General features: G+C 40.7%; 1 protein-coding gene across 1 annotated transcript; it reads left to right on the top strand.

The window, feature by feature from the left end:
* The first annotated feature begins 4,306 nt into the window (after nt 1-4,306).
* On the top strand, nt 4,307-15,294 carry LOC140225456 (uncharacterized). Its single transcript, XM_072304426.1, has 6 exons — nt 4,307-4,471; nt 7,033-7,141; nt 9,489-9,596; nt 11,368-11,555; nt 12,991-13,158; nt 14,824-15,294. The coding sequence occupies exons 1-6, from the start codon at nt 4,313-4,315 to the stop codon at nt 15,292-15,294; spliced, it is 1,203 nt and encodes a 400-aa protein (XP_072160527.1). The 5' UTR covers nt 4,307-4,312.
* Nucleotides 15,295-18,405: the final 3,111 nt, after the last annotated feature.

Genomic DNA, 18,405 nt, shown 5'->3' with positions numbered 1-18,405 from the left:
GAAATAGGTAGGGTAGTAGGACATTTTGGGACTTTTCCTTCGTCTGAAAAAATTTCATATTGTGTCTTCGTTCATAAATTTTGATTTCCACTTGCAGCGGAGGAGGAGCCGATCGTGGGAGGATCGGTGGAGAGCAACGCATTTTGATAGGTGGCTCCTACTGGACGGTGCCTATACTCTTGCACGAGCTGGGCCATACTCTGAGTCTTCACGATGAGCACATGCGGCCCGATAGAAAATATTCTCTAGAAGTACTTTGGGATAATATACGACCGGTAATAACCCATCCGAATTCAGTGGTGGATCCAGGGGGGAGGGGCCCTCGGGTCAAGAAAAGGGGGGAAAAGAAGGAGCAAAGGGGAGAAGAGGGGAGTAAAGGGGGGGAAAGAGGGGAAAAGAGGAAAAACAGGGGGAAAAAGGGGAAAACGGTGTCGATTCGATCGACATGAATGGATCGAAAAATGAAAACGTGAATCGATCGACGAATCGATCGACAAACCTGTGAATCTGAGTCTTCACGATGAGCACATGCGGCCCGATAGACACTATTCTCTAGAAGTACTTTGGGATAATATACGACCGGTAATAACCCATCCGAATTCAGTGGTGGATCCAGGGGGAAGGGGCCCTCGGGTCAAGAAAAGGGGGGAAAAGAAGGAGCAAAGGGGAGAAAAGGGGAGTAAAAGGGGGGGAAAGAGGGGAAAAGAGGAAAAACAGGGGGAAAAAAGGGGAAAACGGTGTCGATTCGATCGACATGAATGGATCGAAAAATGAAAACGTGAATCGATCGACGAATCGATCGACAAACCTGTGAATCTGAGTCTTCACGATGAGCACATGCGGCCCGATAGACACTATTCTCTAGAAGTACTTTGGGATAATATACGACCGGTAATAACCAATCCGAATTCAATGGTGGATCCAGGGGAAGGTCCCTCGGGTCAAGAAAAGGGGGGAAAAGAAGGAGCAAAGGGGAGAAAAGGGGAGTAAAGGGGGGGAAAGAGGGGAAAAGAGGAAAAACAGGGGGAAAAAGGGGAAAACGGTGTCGATTCGATCGACATGAATGGATCGAAAAATGAAAACGTGAATCGATCGACGAATCGATCGACAAACCTGTGAATCTGAGTCTTCACGATGAGCACATGCGGCCCGATAGACACTATTCTCTAGAAGTACTTTGGGATAATATACGACCGGTAATAACCAATCCGAATTCAATGGTGGATCCAGGGGAAGGTCCCTCGGGTCAAGAAAAGGGGGGAAAAGAAGGAGCAAAGGGGAGAAAAGGGGAGTAAAGGGGGGGAAAGAGGGGAAAAGAGGAAAAACAGGGGGAAAAAGGGGAAAACGGTGTCGATTCGATCGACATGAATGGATCGAAAAATGAAAACGTGAATCGATCGACGAATCGATCGACAAACCTGTGAATCTGAGTCTTCACGATGAGCACATGCGGCCCGATAGACACTATTCTCTAGAAGTACTTTGGGATAATATACGACCGGTAATAACCAATCCGAATTCAATGGTGGATCCAGGGGAAGGTCCCTCGGGTCAAGAAAAGGGGGGAAAAGAAGGAGCAAAGGGGAGAAAAGGGGAGTAAAGGGGGGGAAAGAGGGGAAAAGAGGAAAAACAGGGGGAAAAAGGGGAAAACGGTGTCGATTCGATCGACATGAATGGATCGAAAAATGAAAACGTGAATCGATCGACGAATCGATCGACAAACCTGTGAATCTGAGTCTTCACGATGAGCACATGCGGCCCGATAGACACTATTCTCTAGAAGTACTTTGGGATAATATACGACCGGTAATAACCCATCCGAATTCAGTGGTGGATCCAGGGGAAGGGGCCCTCGGGTCAAGAAAAGGGGGGAAAAGAAGGAGCAAAGGGGAGAAAAGGGGAGTAAAGGGGGGGAAAGAGGGGAAAAGAGGAAAAACAGGGGGAAAAAGGGGAAAACGGTGTCGATTCGATCGACATGAATGGATCGAAAAATGAAAACGTGAATCGATCGACGAATCGATCGACAAACCTGTGAATCTGAGTCTTCACGATGAGCACATGCGGCCCGATAGACACTATTCTCTAGAAGTACTTTGGGATAATATACGACCGGTAATAACCAATCCGAATTCAATGGTGGATCCAGGGGAAGGTCCCTCGGGTCAAGAAAAGGGGGGAAAAGAAGGAGCAAAGGGGAGAAAAGGGGAGTAAAAGGGGGGGAAAGAGGGGAAAAGAGGAAAAACAGGGGGAAAAAGGGGAAAACGGTGTCGATTCGATCGACATGAATGGATCGAAAAATGAAAACGTGAATCGATCGACGAATCGATCGACAAACCTGTGAATCTGAGTCTTCACGATGAGCACATGCGGCCCGATAGACACTATTCTCTAGAAGTACTTTGGGATAATATACGACCGGTAATAACCAATCCGAATTCAATGGTGGATCCAGGGGAAGGTCCCTCGGGTCAAGAAAAGGGGGGAAAAGAAGGAGCAAAGGGGAGAAAAGGGGAGTAAAGGGGGGGAAAGAGGGGAAAAGAGGAAAAACAGGGGGAAAAAGGGGAAAACGGTGTCGATTCGATCGACATGAATGGATCGAAAAATGAAAACGTGAATCGATCGACGAATCGATCGACAAACCTGTGAATCTGAGTCTTCACGATGAGCACATGCGGCCCGATAGACACTATTCTCTAGAAGTACTTTGGGATAATATACGACCGGTAATAACCAATCCGAATTCAATGGTGGATCCAGGGGAAGGTCCCTCGGGTCAAAAAAAGGGGGAAAAAGGAGGAACAAAGGGGAGAAAAGGGGGAAAAGAGGAAAAAGCGGGGGAAAAAGGGAAAAAGGGGACTTTGTCGAACAATGGAGTAAAATTAGAATAAAACTAATTCGCATAAATGGATCGCATTTTGCAAAAAGGAACCAAGAGCATTCCAATGATGCTATAATTGTGCAACTTACATTCTTGGCAGCACCATTACTGAAATCATGCAAAAAATTAAATTTACAAAGGTAATTTTTTTCATGAATTTATATTTTAATGAGAGTAGAGATATAACTTGTTTAGATGATCCGCTTACATTTGCAAGGTAAACGAAGTTGCACAACCTTAGCAAAATTGGAATGCTCTTGGTTCCTTTTTAGAAAATGCAATCCAAATGTCCTTATTTGGAATTTTATAATATTCCTCTGAATAACATTACCTCCGTCTTTCGAAATATTTTTAAACTTACTCTATTCAAGTGTTGGGATCTATATCCAAATTCACTCTATATAAAATGGGAATCTCGTGTAGCCAAAGACATAAAGACGGAGCGCTCGTATCTAAAAGCACGGGGAAAAAGTGAAGCTAGGTTCGGCGCTGCGCGCTTGTGTGAGTGTGTAAATGAGCGCGGGAATCCATGGCGGCAAACGGAAATTTGATTTGAACTTGTCCTCTTGATTTTTGCACATTTCTTCTTTGAAACGTATTTTAAATTCCTAAAACGAATATACTAAGAAAGTTCGGTCTGCGTCCTAATATAATACACCTACTTTTGCTCGGTAACAGGCAGTAATCTCAGATAAAGTTAGTTTTTCTTCTGCTCATGGTGGTTCTGCAGGTTCAAACAGGCCGTTACAGTTCTAGATCAACGTTACTCCCAAATGAAATTAATCGGTCGACGACGGACTGAAACTAACCTAAAGTTAAAAAAATATGAGTGTGTACCTGAATTTGGGCAAAAATCAACCTAAAATACTTTGTTTCCGCAATTTTATTTATTAGTTCCCGCCCTACATTTGAATTCAAACTTGTCCCGATTTCGCCGCCAATCCTCTAGCCAATAGTAGAGGTGATTGAAAAGAAGCTCTAGAAGCTTCATTTTTTGCTTTTAGTGCTCCGTCTTTATGTCTTTGCGTGTAGCCGTAACGCAAAAATTCTAACCTAACCCTCGAGTCCAGGTCCATCGCCCCTTCCAAACCCTTCCTTCCTTTATCCTCCTATTGCATCATCCCTGCCTGCGCATTCTGCGCCCACTATCAGTCAGCATAATTTCACCTTCCGGCCAAAGTATTACAAGCACCATGCGACGTTTCAAAAATTCCGCCGCCATCTTATTTTTTTTACAGAAAAATTGTTCAAATGAGCTGTTCTACAATTTCACTGAATATTCTTTGTGCTGCCGATAAAATTCAGGGAAATTTTCAAACAGATTCAACCGAAAATTTCTCTGTAAAAAAATAAAATTGCGGCGGAAAATTTGAAACGTCGCATGGTGCTTGTGATACTTTGACCTGAGGGTGATGATATTAAGAGGTTTCTCAAATGTTGCCTACTTACACATTTCAACTAATTTTTGCTTTACTATTTTTGCAGGAGTGCTACAAGTATTTCAAACCAATTAAGAGGGAGGACATAAACTTGCTGGGAGTACCCTTCGACCCGGATTCAATAATGATGTACGATGATGAGGCCTGCGCGATGGTAAAAAAATGAGTCTTAATCTTTTCAAACATACATTTAGATTTGAAATGCATTAATTCTTTTCTTTCTATCTTTCTTTCAAAAATCCTTCTCCTCGCCGCAATGCGTTTTTTATTCAATTCAACTATTATTGTGATTATATTTTATGAGCAAGATTTTTGGATCAATAGGAACAGGAAACGAGATTTTTCATTATTGATCGTCCTGGTAAAAAATAAGAAAAAAAAAACCTCCAAATTTTGAAGCACACCCCTCTAATTTCTCCTACGATTTTAAATAGAAAGAAAACGCATGATATTCAAAATATAAGCTCAGATTCGGATTCCTCGTTGAAAATCGCTGCCGTTTCATGTATCATACCTTCGCATAGCATGAAGTGACATGAAAAACAATAGACGCTAAACGTGATACTGTCTCTAACGTAACAGTGCAATATGGATAACTAGGTCAGCGAAGAAGAAGAATTTATCTTCGTAGAGGTTCTTCGGGACGAAATCCAACAATTTAGGCGCCAGGCGCGGCGCCTCGGCAGATTCGAACGGTTGGCGGCTTGTTCAAAAGGGTTGAAGGTCGCTAGTTGAGCTCGCTAGACTGAGTGGCGACAACCTGCCATGCCGTGTCTACTCCCCCTGCTCTGTTGCCACATTCACCCATTAATTAGACTGGCATGTCAGAATCAGCATGCCTAAGTTTTTCCTCTTACCTCCTTTCTTTTGTGTCTTTTTATGCTAACGTATAATACATGAAATGGCATCGATTTTCTTCGAAATATCTGAGCTTAAGTTGGATATCACGCGTCATACCGTGTTTAAACTCGCGAGAGAAATTACGAGGGTGTTTTGAAAAATTAATCGCGCATATTTTTTCCTACCTTTTTTTCATACCAGGATGATCAATTATGAAAACTCTTGTTTTCGGTTCCCAAGAATCTGAACGTATTGCTCATGAAATTCATTGGCGGCTCCAGCAAATTCGCAGCATTATTTTTCTCCATTTAAACTCATGGAAATGTATCGATTCTTGGAAGGGCCAAGTGCTCCGACAAGAATCGATTATTTAACATAGGTTGAAATGGAGGAAATCCGGTGCTGCCAAATTGCTGGATCCGCCTCTGATGAAATTAAATTAAATTAATAATTGAATACAATAAGAACCATGGATCCCTGAATTGAACCGGTTATTTTTGAAATCACTTAAGCACCAATCTCTATTTTGGTGGTAGAGGAGTTGTTTTTTCTTTCTTTCCTCTAGCATGATCAACCATGTCAGATCTAAAAATAGCCTTCTAAAAGAACATACATTTTTGGAATTTGAAGAATGTCACCACAGCGAATAAAACGGGTTTTCTTGTTTTTCTCTCATTCGCAATTTTGGTGCTTACGTGATTTGGAAAATAATCAGTTCAATTACCTATCCTTAAGCTTGCGAGGTCTCCTGCCCCCCCCCCCCCCCCCAGCGAATTCGATAGCGAAAACGACTCCAGCGAGTGGAGCGTTTGCTCTCTCGGAACGTCATTCGATTTTTGCAAATCTATTGCTTGTTCCGTTTGGATTAGGCAATAGAGGAGATTGGCACGGAGGAAGGGAGGGAGAAAGATAGAATAAAAAAATTTGGTAACTCAAAAAATGTGTCATTTGGAAAAAACTTTGTTTTATTTTATTACATATCGACTTCTTTATACAGAAATATGATACATTGTTATAGCATTAATTAGTAATTAGCTTTTATCGACTAAAAATATTTACAATTGTACAGTCTTTTTTCTAAATTGGATGCCCTGGGACGAGCATCGCCGAGCCCATAGGGAACGGTACAGTTCCCGGTCTCTGCGGTGTCCGACCCCGGGCAACCGGAACAGTGTTATACCCACCATGAAGTGATGAGCGCAAACCTAACCTTTATCAGTGAGATTAGATATTATACACTTTGTGCAGACAAAAATAGAAGACACTTAAAAGAATATAACACTAGACTTATCACTACAGTTTTAAGCCACCCTCAATTAATGGATTTTAATATGTTGTATGGGGATTTGGAGAAAACTGATGTTGAATTTCGCACTAACTTCCGTCGCTAATGCACGATATTGTTTTTTTAAATTGCACAGAAAAATTCGGGCAGCTAAAAAATTGCCTATCACGAAATATCATTACAATTGTGGTAGCAAAAGTAATTGGACGTGTTTCTATCAAACGGAACTATGTGCATTAAGCCATGAGCCCCGAGACCCATAAGAATGCATGCATAACAGGGCTCATGTCACAATGCACATGGTTCCGTTTGATAGAAATACGTCCAATTGTGATTGGTCCAAGTCATCGAATAAGCCAATCACAACACCTGATTTCTATCTGATTCTTTCAATCTGATCAATTGATATTTTGATGGCTAGTTTTGATAGTGTAACACAGGATAATGTTTTCACGTTGTGTTCTATGAGGAAGTTTGATGAAGGACATGCGTTAATTGCAGTGATCAATTTATGATTCCATCTAGTGTCCCATTTGCACATACATATAAGTAATATCTCTAACGCAATGTAAATTTTACTGTTCTGTTAGACTCCCGGAGAACAAACGCTTCGACTGAAGAGCGGACAACCTATAATCAGGAGTGAAAATCTTAGTCCTGGTGATGTTCGAAGAATTCAAGATCTCTACCGGTGTGAGGGTACGTCGTTGTCGTAAGGTTTCTTTTATGTCCGAAAAGAAGTTTAAGAGTGATGGGATGACAATCAAGAGTGGCGGTGCCACCCCCGGTCGAGGAAAATACTCAAAACAGTTATTTTCTCCTTCAGAATTTATTCACTATCCGTGAGTTTAGTCTTTAGTCTGTCCCAGATAGGAAGAGCGCTGGAAAATGAGAATAATTTGCACTATGTAGAAGCAAGGTATCGTTCGTTCTATAGTGCCCGACTAATCACCGAGCAAACCCCGCACTGTACAGAGGGTTGGTTATGAGCTCCGCGGCGCGTCGGCGTCTTACGTCGGGAATCCGCTCCTGGGCCTCGGGGAAAACCATCGCGGAAAGATGCGAAGGGAGTATGCGATGCCTCGAGGTGGCTTGTGGCCCTCTGTGCGACGCATTTGAGAGGCGACTAGATGACAGGTAACAAGGGTTGCGGTACCTCCAACCCGCCAAATAGTGCTAATTATTCTGATTTTCCAGCGCTCTTCCTATCTGGGACAGACTATAATATGGTATGATTTTAAAATTAGGATTGTGTGAAAAGTGACTCGGAAATTCGTCACCTCTGGTCGCAGTATTCGCCGCATGTAAGGAGCATCTTCTTTGAGGAACCATACGAGTATGTGGCACTCAATCCCTGAACAAATACATACGTCGATTTCATTAATTTTCACTTAGTTCCTCTCAGCATAAATACGTACCTTCTTCCTTTTTCCCGAAGTATTTCGGATTTTGCTTGTAAAAATTGGAAACTGTGCAATATAACCCATAAATCCCGCTAGAATATTGAATTTTTATAAAAAATCGCTTCGCAGAAAAGTTCGAAAATCGTGACGTATATACGCGCTTTTACTGATAGCATTTTCCGAATTTTTCCCGCGTCATATTCAATAAATACATTTTTTAAGTCCCGGGCCCTCAGATGTATCATAAAAAATTGCTTTTTTCCAAAGCTGTAAAAATTGGAAATAACTGTGCAATATAACCCAAAAACCCGCTAAAATATTGAATTTTTATAAAAAATTGCTTCACAGATAAAGTTCGAAAATCGTGACGTATGTACGCGCTTTTACTGATAGTATATTCCCGATTTTTCCCGCGTCATATTAAAAAAAATCATTTTTTAAGTCCCGGGCCCTCAGATGTTCATAAACCGAGGTGCAATCTATGACTGGACTACATTTTGCACTTTAGAACTATAAATTCTGGCTCTTCTGGAAAAACACTTTTGTGCATAGGGAACTAACGGCAAATACGTTGTTTTTAAACCGGGCTAGAATTTCTAGTTCCAAATTGCAAAATGTAGTCCAACTGTCTATCACAACACGAACCTTAATTGGTGCATTTTGCAATTTGGAACCATAAATTCTGCTCATCTGAAAAAACACTTATATGCATAAGGAAACTAATGGCACACACGTTATTTTTAAACCGGGCCGGAATTTATAGTTCCTAATTGCAAAATGCAGTCCGATTCCAGCCATGACGCGTCAGCGTTATGACGTATCGACGTATCGTGATTGTATCATAGCTACGAAAAACCGACAGACCTTTAAAGAACGATGTCAGAGGGCTGATAGTGAAATTTATCGACAAAGCGATGGACGAAGAAGATAAAAGAAAAATGAAGCGATCCTATTGGTTGAAACAGGTGGTTGCTATAGACTAATGGGGAAAATTGTGGAATGACCATAGGGTTTCTCGTGGACTACATTAGTTAGTTTATTACTTTCCTCCTCCTTGACTATTGCAACCATCCGCTTCCACCAACGAGATCCGGGGTCCCTCCATTTTCTCTTCGCCCCTTTTGTCTATAGCTTTGTCCATCAATATCAGGCCCAAATGCCCAATGCCCGCAGGCTCTGTGCGCGTTCTTCCGTGCGCCCGCAAAAAACGCGCAAAAACGCCCTTTGAACATTCAGACGGTGCTGAAACTTTTCTTCGCGTACACATACATTCCAAAGGAAAGTTATGTATATTTTTCCCCGAGTGTTTCACATAATTTAAAATTGGATGAAAATATTCCGAATTTACTGTTGAAAATTCGGTTTGTATCAAATGAAATTTGGTAAGTTCTAAAAGTCTCAAGCGGCACTATTACGGCACTATTAAGGCGGCAGTATTTTCAAAGATGGCGATTAAGAGAGGGGGGGGGGTGGCGTTTAATGACCGACTGAACTTGGGGCCTAGACATACAGAGGTCGAGAACGGTGTTGCCAATTTGTGAAGATCGTCATGAATATTTTTCTAAGAAGAGAACAAAACGCCGGCACGCGTACGCAAACTGAATGTGCACGTGTTTATTACAATCGCACTTTTACTTTTCCAGGAGTGGATCAAAAGCGCAGTTTTCCTCGTGACGTATTTTGCGACTTCGACAGTAACAGCTGTGGATTCAACGGGCTGAACACAGGCACTTGGAAATGGATCCGCTTTGGTATGAATAAATTTTCTTATTTCGTTGCATTTTTTTTTTTTTTTTTATGATCTCTCTCATTTATTTTTCATTGTTTATTGTAATTCTTTTTTCTAATCCACTACTCTAGTTTTAAGGTGTATGAATGTAGTCTGGGTGCTGTGTGAGAATAGGTTATACATGCAAAAGTTAAAAATGAAAATTAAAAATAGTTAATTTGTTTGTTATTATATTTGTAAAACCAAGTTAATTTACACTTGTAAACAGGTGGTTGTAACATAATTTGTTGAATAAAAAAAAAAAAAAAAAAATTTCGTTGCAGTGGCGGATCCAGGAAGGGATGGGAGCATGGTGGCGTGCCCCCCTCCCCCCTCGGGCCCAAAACAAAGAAAGAAAGAAAGAAGGAAAAAAGAAGGAAGGTAAGGAGGAAAAAGAGGGCGAGAAAAAAGTGCTCCTAAAAATTTACTTAAATGCTTTCATGATAAGACTATAAAACCAAAGTTTACAAAACCAAAGGTTACTCAACACCATAGAAATAAGTAGTCCATACGCAAAAATAAAATGTATTATAATTTCGTCGTACGAAGGTCAGAAAAAACCTCTTAAGGAAGAAGTATCCGTCAATTTTCAACGTCAAATAACGCACAAATTGTATGCTAAAACTGCTTCAAATTCAATCTGGGAGCCCTGGTAAAAATTGGCGATAGGAGCTGCGTTTCAAAATAAATACCATAGGAGTTCTTATAGCCGACTAAAGAAGGCTATTGAAAATCATATACCTGGCTGTAGAAAGCGGAGCAAATCATATAGCCGGGCTATACCGAGCTACAAAAAAGTATATAGCCGGGCTATAGTCCCTATCGCCGGGCTTTATACTTTATCGCCATTGGCTATAAAAGGCTATAAGAAATTGTGTAGAAATTCGTGTGTTTTGGAAATCATTAAGTTTGATGCGGAACTACCTTAATATTTACAAAACACACATTATATTTTCCTTTAAAACATATTTTTTTTTCATCAATTAAAATGAGAATAGTCCATACAGAGTGTGCAAACATTTCAAAATCATGAGTTGAAAAACGCTGACTTCGCAAGATTAAATATTAGAGCCTAACACAAAGCGGAGCGGCGACGCACTGGCGCCTTCAAACCTAACAGGGATACTTCACGCATTGCGCAATGCGTGAAGTATCCCTGTTACGTTTGTAGGCGCCGATGCGCGTTTCGCGCTCTCTGCCCGTCCGCCGCGTCGCAGCGTGCCACGGCGTCTGAAGCAACTATTTCACACCAGAGGCATTGCACAGTATCATTAGAAATTGAAGGCGCTCCAACATATTAAGAATGACAGGCATCCTTCAAAAGTACGGAACTTTCCTCGCAAATTAAATCAAGATACTACGGCCCAAAAAGAGAGCGGTAGTCTGAAAACTAACCAAGTCCTAGTATCCGTATTTAGTAACGTTTAGCATAAACTTTATTGTCTGGCTGTTGCTTAATCGCCATCGGCTATAAAAGGCTGTAAGAAATTGTACAGCCGCCTACAGAAGCTATTGGAAATCTTACAGCCGGCTTTAGGTCTATGGTATTTTGGAACACACATTCTACTGCCAATTTTAACCAGGGAGGGGCTATTTTTTTTTTTTAAATTTTCCTTGCATCTCCCTTGCTCTAGGAGTTAATTTCGGCAGGAGCAAGAAGCATCATGAAAATGTTTTCGCGACCACTTGATGCCAAGCGGGTTGTATACCACCAGTGATTGTTAAAAGCTTGTCATTTAGATTGCGTTTTTCAGAAAGCGGCATCGGTGGTTACTTGGTAAGCAGACTGATGCAGGAGGAAGACTCGGGATCTCTGAGCAGCGAGACATGGAGCGTCAATTTCCACGGCTTGAGTCCCCTCGACGAGGAACGCGGACCGAAGGGCTGTGTCTCTTTCATGTACTTGTTTGAGACTTCTCAAGCTGGATTGCTGTCCTTGAAGGTTCGTATCCAACCAGTGTTCGAAACTCACCTTTATGTTTAAGGAGCCATGTGGCGCATCAAGCGCAATTTTTAGGCGCCATTGAAGATTTTTTAGGGGCCAAATTGACTTTTTGCCTATTTATTACGGCGCATTTAGTGAAAAGTTAGACGCAAGATACTTAAGTTACAGAACTAGTATCTGTTACTTGGGGAAGACAAAAGCACAAATGATGAAATCGTGAAGAATAGAAAAAGCTTTCACTTGCGGTGCTGAAAATTCCAAATAATCGCCTAAAATGAAAATTCAGATTATTAGAAGGCAATTTTTAGGGGCCACGTTGGCGCAGAGTCTTCATTTTTTGGGCGCTATGGCAGAGTTTTTAGGCGCATTTGGCGCGTTGGCGCCTGTGACTGTCAGTTTCGAACACTGTATCCAACATCGTTCTATCGAACAGTCGTGCACAACAATTTCTCTAAAATCCTATTCAAAATGGGCCTGTTGCAAACTTCAGCTAGAGCCATAGGAAAAGTCGTTTCCTATGGAAAATGGCTCAAAATTCACGATGAGCGTATCGGAAAAATCTGCGTATAAAATATGCATTTTTCAGCTTCTCGCTTCAAAAACGATACTATGGCGCAGGTAAACTTCACGAAAGAGAACAATTTTTGTCGGGATGGGAATGTGGAATTTTGAAATCAAGAGTGAGATGATGAACAGTGACGAAGCGTGAATGATCGATTATCGAGATTTCCCCATTTGAAGTTGCGGTAGATAATCGACTATTAAGGTGTTCGTTGCGAACACTCTGTTTATCGAGCCTTTTCCATAGATTTAAATGACAGATCAATCGATATATCGCAAAGCACGCCACGTCACTGATGACTTGGATTTCCAAATGAATAAGTTTCGATCGTGGTTTGTATGATTTTGATCAGTGTTCGAAACTCACCTTTGAGTTTCAGGAGCAATGTGGCGCATGAAGCCGATTTTTAGGCGCCATTGAAGATTTTGAAGGGGCCAAATTGACTTTTTGCCTGTATATTACGGCGCATTTAGTGAAAAGTTAGACGCAAGATGTTTTCGTAACAGAACTAGTAAGTAGCTGTAACTTGGGGAAGACAAAAGCACTAAAAATGAAATCGTGAAGAATAGAAGAAGCAAGCTTTCACTTGTAGTGCTGAAAATTCTGAGATTTTTCAATTCAAATAGATTTGTTTTTCTTTCTTTATGTGACTTCCTATGAAAATCCTGATTTTTAGGGAGCAATTTTTAGGGGCTACGTTGGCGCAGAGCCTTCATTTTTTAGGCGCCATGACCGATTTTTTAGGCGCATTTGGCGCGTGGCGCCTGTGAGTTTCGAACACTGATTTTGATGTTAAATGAGGACGTAAATTTTACTCATCAAAATGTCACCGAATCGTTTATTTGTTAATACTTTTTTATGTTTTAGCAGTTGTACAAGGTGGAACTTAATTCACCCCTTGATCTCGAATTCAGGTCGGAGCGAGGGGTTGAAATCTGGTCGAAGGACTCCAGCATCAAACTAAGGCAGCGCGGCAGTCGCAGTCGGGGAAAATGGAGACATGCGTCTGTTCGCATAAATGTCATGAAGCCGTTCATGGTGAGAACAGCAGTAGAGTTTTGAGATTACTGAAATGATTTATCGTTTCGTCAAATTTTTAAGAATATCGAAAATTCATCACTCGATTAATAATCAAATCGGATTAAAATTAATCGACTATTTGATCGATTAATGTGCATATTTTGAGGCAGTAAATTTTTAAAGTAACGATCTGTGTACCTTTGAGTTCCCACCAGGGTATTTGCAGGTGTAAATCAGAATTTGTGCCGAATTTCATAGTAAAAAGAAGCATATGTGTTGAACATTGTCGATGATGATTCAGTATATCTCGGCATAATTGTCTCCGTAATTTCTCTTGAAATCCAGTGTTTCCCTAAAAAGCATTACAGTTGGACTTCGATCTGATATTTTTGGAGGTTTTGCCGCAAAACTTTTGCGCTGCTATTTAGGAATTTGACTGGGAACTGGAACATTTTTAGGTTTCGATCAATCCGTAGTAAATAATCGATTAAACAATTGGACGTATTTCTTATCAAACGGAACTAAGCGCGTTCAACTTCATAACAGCTATATGCAGATTATTCTGTGCCGAATCGGGTCATTTTCCCCCCACGCCTTACTTAATTTTGTGTGCCGAACCGTCTCCTTTTTTTTGCCGAATTGGGGTAAATTTGCCGAAATGGGTTGCACTCCGCCATAGGGGGGGGGGGGGGGGAGAGGGGGGCTCGGATTGGCGGGTGTTCCGTAACGCGATGCTCGTTCCGTCCTATACTCGCAATGTTTTTCCATGGCGCTTAGTTCCGTTTGACAGAACGCGCTATCCGGGATTCTAAAATCCTCAGAAGGAACTCAGTTTGGCGCTTAGTTCCGATTAACAGAAATACGTCCAATTAATTAACATTTTCACCGAATATACACTTTCTAATTGTTTTCCATTTAAAAAATAAAGCATGACAGGAAGTCTGCGAAGTTGCAAAGCGAAGCACGCGATTTACAGTCGAGCACAATAAAGGCCTAAATACACACGGTGCGACTAATCGCCGCGATTGAAAGACGAAAGCCAACGGAGAGCCTGGATTTCGATCCATTGACGTCGATATATCGAAATCCAGGCTCTCCATTGGCTTCCGTCTTTCAATCGCGGAGATTAATCGCCGTGTGTATCCAGGCCTTAACGCAAAGTTGACGCAAGGTTGCTAGTAGCGCCTTGATGCAATTATTCGTGCTCTTCGGATGCGCGGGTTGCCTCTGTGAAGTTGAAGGCGTTTTAGTTGGCCTCTTATTGGCACAAGAATGAAATGAACCGCTTGCAATCTGTAGATTAGCGATTAATTAATTGATCAATCGAATGTTTTGCGGTTGGATTAATTAATCGCTTCTTAAAATGTTAAATAATTGTTTAATCGATTATTTACTACGGATTGATCGAAAATCGAAAATTTCCCAGTTCCAATGTCCCAAGTCAAGGTCCCAATCAGTGAAAGCACGGCAGATTTTAAGAATTGCCATTGAGTAGTATTCCATAAAAAAAAAAAATAAAGTATGACAGGAAGTCTGCAACTTCGTAAAGCGAGATACATGGTTTTTGACTTACACCGTCGATACTTTCAACGTGCGTTGTACTACTTTTCATACATATAAAATACGACTAGAATCTTGTCTTCTTTCGAGTGGTCTATTAATGTATATTTTCAAATGTTTCAGCTTCGTTTCGTATCTAAATTCAACGCTTGCTTAGTTGGGGACTCGGTGAAAGTCGATCAATTCAGCGTTAGTTTCAAGCGGAGCAAAAAGTGCAAATACCCAACAGACATTGATGTACGGTCGAGAAATAATGGCTCGAATGAACCGGGGAATGGTCTCTCAAGAGCATCTCGTTTTTCGGATTCCTCTGCAAGTTCGTCCGGATCATCCTCAAAATCATTCTTAAAATCAATCTCAAAATCAATCTCAAAATCAATCTCAAAATCAATCTCAAAATCACTCTCAAAATCACTCTCAAAATCATTCTTACAATCATTCTCAAAATCATCCCCAAAATCATCCCCAAAATTATCCCCAAAATCAACGCAAAAATCATCCCCAGATTCATTCTCAGGATCATCCTCACATTCATCTACACGGAACTTGCAGAGCTCCAGTTTTTCAGATATCTCCCCTGACTGGCACTACTGAGGCCTGCGGCAAAAAATGGCATCACCACTCTGCCGTTCTAAGTTCAAACACCGTACAACCCATCATCCGTTGCCAAATTTCCCTCGACAAATCACAAATTTTTAGAAAATTTTTTAATATTTCCTTCTTCGATTTTTCAAAGGATTTTGTTCGTAATTTGACCTGAAAAGTCTGAAATTGTCTAGGAAAACAATTATGATTTTCTTCAAAAATAAATATTTTCCGAGAGGATATTTGGCAACATTAGAATGCTCGTAGGGCGTCATTCCTAAGCACGGAAAACATCTTATGCGATAAGGTCATCGAAGAAGAAGTAGAATCAAATATGAATCTGCCTGTTATGACGATAGTTGATAGGAGTTCAGCGTGAAGCGATGCGACGGCAAAAAAAAACGCCTTCAATGAATTGAATAGGCACACCGAGCTCCTAGGAGGTCGAATAGTGGTATCACGCCCGATAGCACATTTCTCAACGGTATGCGTAGACGTTATCGTTAACTGTGTAGTTTTTGACAACATTTGAATGCTTATACAGCATTCTTACTCAGCACGGCAGCATTGCTCGGGCAATGAAAAGGAATTGTCACGACTCTACTGGATGGTAAAAAGATTTAGTCGAAAATGATGCGTAAATTGTGTTGATTTCAAAAACTATACCCATAGAGTTTGATGGAGGGTATGGATTCGATCGACATGAATCGATCGACACCGATTCGATCGACACATTATTAAAAAACCGGTGTCGATTCGATCGACATGAATCGATCGACGGATAAAAACGTGAGTCGATCGCCATGAATCAATCGACACCAGATCGATCGACAGTTGATTTAAAAACACCCGTGTCGATTCGGTAGATACGAATGGATCGAAAAATAAAAACGTGAATCGATCGACGTGAATCAATCGACACTGATTCCGTCGACAAAAATTCGATTGATTCACGGGCTTGTCGATCGACTCACGGGTTTGTCGATCGATTAACGGGTTTGTCGATCCACTCACGGGCTCGTCGATCCATTCATGGGTTTGTCGATCGATTCACGGGTTTGTTGATCGAGTCACGCATTTGTCGATCCATTCACAGCTTTTGTTGATCCATTCACGGGTTTGTCGATCCGTGTCGATTCATGTCGATCGAATCCATACCCTCCGTGTTTGAATGCCTCCCGTTTGCAAATATCTGTAATTATTAGTTAAAGTAATTGGAAATGCTTTTTAACAACCATTTCCTAACCATGTTTGTGAACCATGTTTTCTCTCCTATGAATTTTTTTTCTAACTTGAAAGAATAAAATCTCTGACCTCCAATGCCCACGCGTCTTATCCATTTAAATTAAATTACATTAGAAAATTATTGAGAATTAGTGGTAAAACATGTGATTCCATTTAAATTCCATTAAACTCCATTTCAAGTAGCATATAAAGAGTAAAATTAACCTGTAGGATGTCAACAGTTATCTTTCCTTCCATACACAAGAATTAAGCCGACTAGAGGAAGAGAGACGAAGGAAAATATTTGACGGAAAGTGAACATTTCTATGAACAATTCGAATCCTGCCCTCTACCTTGCTAAGATTGCAACGCACCGAAAGCAAATGAGTCGAAACCCAACTGACGTACTAATAATGATATGGTGTGATTTGATCCACTTCTAACACAAGGGTGATTTCACGATAATAGGAATAGTCGTGTCGCCGTGGGTTATGAACGACATAGGGCAAAAAGATTGAAAACCAAATTAATTAATCAATAGGAATGATGTCCCTGAACCTATCCATGCTAAAAAATATGATGAATTATTATTATATTTAATAATATGAGACTTTAAAGGCCGAAAATGTCCGGTCGGTTACGCGTCGCCAACCCCGATTTTGAAGCAAAAGAGCGATTTGCGGTAACATATCAGTACTGATCATGAACTCTTTGGCAATATTTGCTAAAAAGAGACTCTAGTGTTCAAGAAAATTGCCAGTTTGAACTGAAATGTTTATTATTGAGCGAGAAAAGTCATAAGAAAGAGGTGTCGCCACATTTGGCAACAAATTTTTGCAGTTGTATTAAGTGCAGTGTTTATCTCGCCAGATGGAGTCAGGAGTTTCAAAACTGCCATCAAATTGTTCGCTGAAGTCTTCTTGACAAAACCATTACTGATAAGTCAGTTTTTTTTACAATGAAAACTTAAATTATTATGAAAACCAGTGATTTTTACGTGTGTAGCACTAATTCCTCACTACGCAAAAACCTCAATTTAATAGTATTAAACTAAAACGAAGTCTCCAAAGTTTAGAAAACTTTTAAGGCAGCATTAATTCCACCTCATAACTCAAGAATTGCCAAGTTTCATCTTTTGTATCATCTTTAATCTCACATTTTTGAGTGTCGGTTACGCTGTGTCTGTTACGTAACCGACACAATTTGGCAGGGCCGCCATTTTTGCGTGGACCTCCAGCAGTCCCGCGGAAAGCGCTGATACCTGATTCAATGGCTTGTTTATCCATCACTTTAACTTTGCACTGAATCAAAATAGAGCGTGCCAAAGCTGGAAAAAGGAAGTTTAATACCTTTAGAATGAGGTAATGAAATCCTGTTAAAATTGGTGCACTTTTATTTCTCAGGTATTTCACATTTTAACTATTCCTGTTATCGTGAAATCACCCACAAGCTTTGGACGTTGACAACGTGAGACACTTTGGGACTTGTAAATTCAATATAATATTTTTTTACATGGTGTTATACGTGTACAATGTTTTGGTAATTTTCACTCAAAACGGCAACATTGTAAATAATAAGTGAATCGAGGTTTGACGCTAGATTACTGTAGATTAGCTAAAACATATGAAGTTCTGCCCAAACAGCAACTTTCTCCGTCCAACATTGACCGAGAAATCGCGCTTTGAAAAATTCGGTTTATGACGTCGCTCACATTACAATTTTTTTTTGGGAGACTCTTGACGGGACTTCTACAAGAGAACTAATGAATCCGTCTTTAAATTCATATGTTTCATATTAATAAACGAAGGCTTTAAAGTCTCCATATCATTTCCGTCTTATCATTGACTTGTTCAACTGTGTGACGAAGCTCTGACCCATTTCTCCCTGTCTGAGCTT

The sequence above is a fragment of the Bemisia tabaci genome, chromosome 9 (genome assembly GCF_918797505.1).
Source record: "Bemisia tabaci chromosome 9, PGI_BMITA_v3".
Classification (NCBI taxonomy): Eukaryota; Metazoa; Arthropoda; class Insecta; order Hemiptera; family Aleyrodidae; genus Bemisia; species Bemisia tabaci.
Note: the sequence above shows the minus strand (reverse complement) of the source record. Positions and strands in the feature narration are given on the sequence as shown.

What these genes read in the sequence shown, in the direction of transcription:
- LOC140225456 (XM_072304426.1), top strand. Translation starts at nt 4,313, where the DNA reads ATGTTGCCTACTTACACATTTCAACTAATTTTTGCTTTACTATTTTTG. An exon ending in ATGATGAGGCCTGCGCGATG is followed by an intron (nt 4,472 to 7,032) that starts GTAAAAAAATGA and finishes CTGTTCTGTTAG; the next exon opens with ACTCCCGGAGAACAAACGCT. An exon ending in ATGTCATGAAGCCGTTCATG is followed by an intron (nt 13,159 to 14,823) that starts GTGAGAACAGCA and finishes CAAATGTTTCAG; the next exon opens with CTTCGTTTCGTATCTAAATT.